This window comes from Hipposideros armiger, unplaced genomic scaffold (assembly GCF_001890085.2).
Source record: "Hipposideros armiger isolate ML-2016 unplaced genomic scaffold, ASM189008v1 scaffold_159, whole genome shotgun sequence".
Classification (NCBI taxonomy): domain Eukaryota; kingdom Metazoa; phylum Chordata; class Mammalia; order Chiroptera; family Hipposideridae; genus Hipposideros; species Hipposideros armiger.
The window spans coordinates 589,319-595,371 of record NW_017731509.1 but is presented as its reverse complement, the minus strand read 5'-3'; the positions used below and the strand labels follow the sequence as shown (position 1 = coordinate 595,371).

The 6,053-nt window shown below is 40.6% G+C and overlaps 1 protein-coding gene across 2 annotated transcripts in view; it reads left to right on the top strand.

The window, feature by feature from the left end:
• NELL1 (neural EGFL like 1) overlaps positions 1 to 6,053 on the top strand; it is an 835,074-nt gene that overhangs the window by 768,186 nt on the left and 60,835 nt on the right. Inside the window, exon 16 of one of the 2 annotated variants that reach the window (XM_019651349.1) lies at positions 5,781 to 5,921. The exons of the other annotated variant lie outside the window; for it this stretch is intronic. Coding sequence (XP_019506894.1) covers positions 5,781 to 5,921 — 141 coding nt within the window. The remainder of the gene's footprint in view (positions 1 to 5,780; positions 5,922 to 6,053) is intronic. 2 annotated transcript variants of the gene reach the window in all.

The window sequence follows — 6,053 nt, the reverse complement described above, 5'->3', positions numbered from 1 at the left end:
GGCCCACATCTGCGTTTTTAACACGTGCTTGGTTTCCACGCACTATACACTTAACTACGCAATGCATGAATCCTTTCTCCGAATGGTCCTGCTGATGAATGTTTATAAAAACATGACCTCACTCCGAGTTAGTGATCTGTGATAAATTAGTGTGATAAATCTGTGACAAAGTGGTAAAAGACTGGGCTACAGATTAATTGGAGACAGACTCAGACACAGACACAGACACAGCACACCCAGGAACATCAACCCAAACCCCTCATGTGCCTCATGAGAACCTCCCTGGGATACTTTCAGGTGATATGCACAAACATGTGCTAGAGAGGATTGTTGGAAGTGAACGGGGTAAAAGAAAATATCCTGCTAGGAGGTGCCATGTTTGTGCTGCCCACAAAAAATGAAGTGAAACTTGGTACATCTGCAAGTTCTGCTTAGTGCTACTCCACAGGGGGGATTGTTTCCAGAGGTATCACACCCTCACGCACTACTAGAGTATTTCCTGAAAATTTCAGTTCACAAGAGTAGTTAGCGAATTTGTTATAAATTTTTAAAGAAACACAGCATAAACGTTGATTTAAATGGTTTAAATCCTGGGAACATGCATTTAAACAATTTAAATGCCCCATCCTCAATGTGGTAATATCCTGTATAACAAGAGAAACAGAATAGATTTTGATTAATAAAGGCTTTTGTTCATCAACCTTATTTTATTTTTATTCAATCTTCAGATGAGAAAACAAAGATTTGAAAAATCTAAACAATATGTTGGTGTGGTGAGCAGGAATGTGAAGTCATGTTATTTCCAAAGCCCATGTTTCTAACCATGGTTACTTTTTTACATTCAAGTTTTCTCTGAGAGACTAAGTTGCTGGAACATAGGGGCCTTATCTTTTCATCTCTGTATCACAGGGTGGAATACGGTGCTTTACACATGTGTGCTCAGTAAACTTCTGTTGGATGAATGAAAGTATCCAATGTTTTTCTTATGACTCAAGCTCCTTACTCTACAAATCCTTAGAAAGGATATAATCTAACTGCAACTTGAGCCTGCTTCACAGCGAAATTTAACCAATTAATGTGAAATACAAAAGTATCTCCTTGGAAATAATCTTTAAAAAAAACTTTATTGCTTTTGTAAATTTTCAAATAGCAAACTGAGAGGGAAGATATCAGATGAAGGAAATGATTCATCCATTAAAGAGATTAGAATTTTGCAAGAATCAAAGGATTTGTTTGCAAATGGCTTGTGATAGCAAATTCACTGGTACATTCAGACTAGGATTATGTGTGATGCTTAGGGCATATTTTATGAAAAAGCCTTGGGTAATCATCTGTTTTTCTTTGTTAATAAAAAAAGTCAAGTTATAGGTGGGATCCTTTATGAAGGCAATTATAGCAATGTCTTTTTGTTGCCTATTGTGCTGCCTTAAAAATCTTAAAAGATTAGACATAGATGCAAAGTATTAAATAGAAACTACATGGTGTCTTTTAGAAGTAAATAACATATAAATATTAAATTAACCCCATTACATATATTTTTATGAATTGGCATTGCATGTTTGTGATTTGCAAACAGCAGGAAATCTTGTGGTACTTTGAATCTCCATTGTAGCACTTTTTCATTGTTCCTTTCATTCAGTCCATTGTCATTTACTTTTTCATTCACTCATTCATTCATTCCCACAAACTTTTATTGGACACCTTCACATTTCTCGACATTCACTATTATAAAAAAAAGTAAACCTAAGATGTTGTCTCTGTTTTTGAGAAATTTGCATTTGAGTGATGACACAAAAGGGAAATAACTGTGACGGAATAAGATACACGCTTGAATGGATGTGTGTTTGTACACTCAGTTGCTTCGGGAGGGGGCTGTACACCTGGAGGAGTTAGAAAAGCTGATATTGGCTGGGCTTGGAAGATGGGTGTGTGTATCTCCTCCCCTTGATTGTGAGCTCCTGGGTTTCAGGAATCATGTCTTCATCATCTTTCATCCACTGCAAGACAAAAATCATCCCTGGAATATATTTTCAACTCAACAGCTGTTTAGAGGTTTGAATACATGTGTTATCTTTGTGTACCTCTTCCATTCTTGATTCATCGACAAGATGCTATAATAGAGTAGTGAGAAATACAGGTTCAGCCTAGTCCTCTGAACCTGGTTTCACTCTTTGTTAGCTGCATGACCTGGGCTGTAATGGGAGTGATGATGTAGCCGGCACTTGGCATGAAGGATACAGAAATGAATGCAATAGGTTCCACTCTCAGGAATCCCCCAGTACCTCTTTTTTCCTCTGCTACAGTTTCAAGTCTGTGCTGGATTAAACTGAAAGTTAAACACAGCCCTAGGACTAGTTGTAGGAAGGAAGAATGATTACTTTTGTCTGTCCGCTTCCTTTGGGATGGCAGACACACTGTGTGATGCAGCCAGGCTCACTGTGATTTATCAGATCCTTGAGAGCAAGAGAGAGAGAGAGAGAGAGAGAGAGAGAGAGAGTAGTCGGATTGCACAGTGAACTCACAGAGACCCCGTTCCCAGAGCATCTGTCTTGTTTGTTTGCCTGTGGCAAGTGCTGACTGGGAAAAACAAATCTGTGAGGACAAAGGCAGCCAGAACCCATTAATAATTTTTAAAGCCCCAAGTGTCATCAAAAAGCCTCCAAGTGTTTTCTGTGTTTGGGCCTGTGGTGGTTGCTTTTAATACTACTGTCGACTATGCAGAAGAAAGCCCATTTTATGAACATGATGAAAATGGAGCACCTCTCCAGTAGTCTGGTCACATGTAAAATGAGTTGTGTGACTTCAGGTATAGACCTTACACACAGAACAGAAGCGTGCAGCCTCGTTACCAGGTGCCTGTGTGTGATGAGCTCTGGTTATTCTAGCAAGTCCCTGAATGTGCTGTGGGCAGTGCAGACCCCAGGGAAGGTACAGCTCCACTACTTTCCTCATTTTCAGTGCAAGCTATGAATTCCCGCTTGTCTCGGGGCAAATTGTAGGTGTCTAACTTCTGATTGTCTTCACTTCCTATAAGAGCCCCACACAAATAACTGAGGTCCTGCTGAATCACAGAAGCATTTACAATGGTCTCTCTTGTCATTTCATTTCAAGAATAAAAACATCTGTGAATTGGAAAACAAATATTCGCTTGTCTCAAATAAACTCTTATAAGTTTTCTCTTAGCAAAAAAAAAAACAAGTATTCACACATCATTCACCACTTCTCCCCGTCTTAGAGATTACCTATGGAATCGAGGTCTGGAAGAATTATTTGTAAGGTGTTCAGATAATTGTCCTCCCAGCTGGATGGTTTGGAGAGTGAAAGGGGCAGTAGACCTGGAAACTAGACCTGTCCCAATCCAACCAGGATGTACGATCGTTTTGCTTGTTTGAGAAACTTTTGCTTTTGTATTTCCTGGTTTCCCATAACACTTAATGGTGGCTAGATGGCTGTTACCTAAATATTATTGGTAGTCTATAAGTGACAGGGTCTGTGGGGCTTGTGACTGCTTTTCTAGGAGTTTCAGAAATAAGTGTCTGAGGTAGAGTTTGTTGCTGCTGCGCTGCAGAGAGTTCTTTCAGCCCAACACAGACAAGTTACCTCTGACAATCAGTCTTCCAGTTATGTTTGTGTATCCTTGGTAACCTGTATTCAAAAAATACTGAACCAACTCGATAAACTAGGGCCGGCCCTTCCTGTCTGTGAAACATAGCCTCCAGTCACTTGCCTCTTTCAATTTTTGAAATTTTTAGCTATCCAAGGTGTGTCCTGTAGAACCATACACCTGTAAAATTTCAGCAATGACAACATAGTTGTTGAAACTTCATTTTCTGGGGGTTTATAATAAACGTACACACAACCTGACTGCAATAGCTGAAGGTGTCCTAGAAGCACTGGGTCCTGAGGGCTGACTGTTTTGAGAACCCTAAGGGATGCTGTCTGTGAAAGGATTGTATGGACTGAATGATGGAAGCCGTAAAGGAAGAAGGCGGCAGCTGGCAGAAAAAAGTCAAAGGTGGAGGTGCCCAGAATAGAGAGCTACACCTTTTCTCTCTTTACTTGGCTAGAATGCCATGAGATGAAAGTGGCAGGTTTCAAACTACATTCACAGCTCCGTGCACAACTCAGGACCCGGTACGAAATGGAACCACTGGTAGCTGATTGACCTGAGCTGATGCCTACAGCAGGGAGCTGCTGAAAGAGACTCCAAAGTTTGTTTTAATCATTATGTGTTATATCCCAATATTAATTAGATGTCTAGTCATATAAGACTGCCATAGTTCAGATAGTTCTAGGAGCACTAGGGGAAGATTCACGGCCAACAATGGCTATATTCCAAGAAATAATTACATGGAGAGAATGAGCTGACCCTGGCATAACAATTGACAGCTCATCTTTCTGCAGTGGTGTCAGCTCCTTCAGCTCAGAGTCAAGCCTTTGGGCCAGAGAATTTATGCATGATTCAGGCATTTGCTGATACTAAAAAGCCAGACCCTAGAGCAAACAAAGCCTAGAAGACTTTCTTTCGTCAGGCATAGCGGAAGAATGATTTCTGATTGACTATCATCAATCAAGTCCTCAAGTAAATCAACAGTTTTAAAAGATTTAGTTTCCAAACTGTGCTCCCCAGAACACTAGTTTCCAAGATATTAAGGCATCCCCCAGCAAAAGCATTCCCCAGCCAAATATATTTGGGGAATGGTGCATATATTTTCTTCTCATTTCTAAACTTTGCAGGGCATATAAATATAAGTCTCAGAGACTGTACTGTAAAAAATCATCAATTTAGCACTATTTAACCCAGAGTTTCCGAACTTACTTGTTTATGGATATTTTCAAAGAGTACCAAGTAACATCTGGAATTACTAGTTTGGAGTCATTGAATCTGAAAAAAGGGCATATATGCTCAATAACAAAACCGTGCCAAACTTCCTCCATTTAGTTTCTGGTGGTTTGGAAGGCACAGCACTTGCCTTTGGGAATGTTTTCATGACCATCAGCTCTCATTCATTGTCCAATAAATGAGAAAGCATCCAAAAATCTGGAAGCTTTCAAAATCTGGATTCTGGATCTGGGATTTGGTTCTTCCTGTGGTAAAGGTGAAACTTAAGAAATCTATTACTTACTTTGATTCACCTCATGGTTTGCTATTCAGCTGTTTTCTCTTTGTTGCCATCCCTCGCTGCCCAATTTAATAGTTCTGCTTTCCCACAGCTATATGCATACCTTGTTCATCTAGCTAATCAGCAGAAAACTAACTTTCAAGAAACTGAGTCAGCACTCAGCCAGATGGACACTGGCCACCAGGCTGTAATTTTTTACTGCAATTCTGTCAGGTGACATACGAATCACCCATAAGACTAGGTTCGAGATAACCATCACAGAACAAACTGGAACCCAAGAGATGGTCTCCTGAATGCATCACATGACTAACTCCCCCTTTGCTTTGTTCTGCTGCTTCTTGTGTACCTGTAACACCTTCTGACTGTTTTAGGAACAGGGAGATGACCTTTGGACAGGAGGATGCCTGCCATCCTCCTGGAATGCTGGCATTTTCAATAAACCTGCTTTTCTTCCCACCAAACTTGTCTCTCGATTTTTGACTTTCTCAAGCAGCGGGTAGTAAGACCTTTAGCACAGTAACACTGTAACTTTCATTTTGTGGGGACTAACCAGTTTTAATTGATATGTTGACATGAACATGTTTTAGGTGTTTACTGGAAAGGTTCGTGTGGAAAGAAATTAATGTCCTGGTGGGCTTGTGTTTTTCTCTGAGGCAGATATTGATGAATGTACAGAGGGAATCATTGAGTGCCACAACCATTCCCGCTGCGTTAACCTGCCAGGGTGGTACCACTGTGAGTGCAGAAGCGGTTTCCATGACGATGGGACCTATTCACTGTCCGGGGAGTCCTGTATTGGTAAGCAGTTTTCAGCCATGCCCTCCATCCATCTGGACCTTTGCAAGAGGGGCAGCCTGCTTTTGTCCTCTATTCAGCTCCCAGTGTGAAAATCTGACCTCTCACTGGTTAAACTCATCAATTTTCAAATTT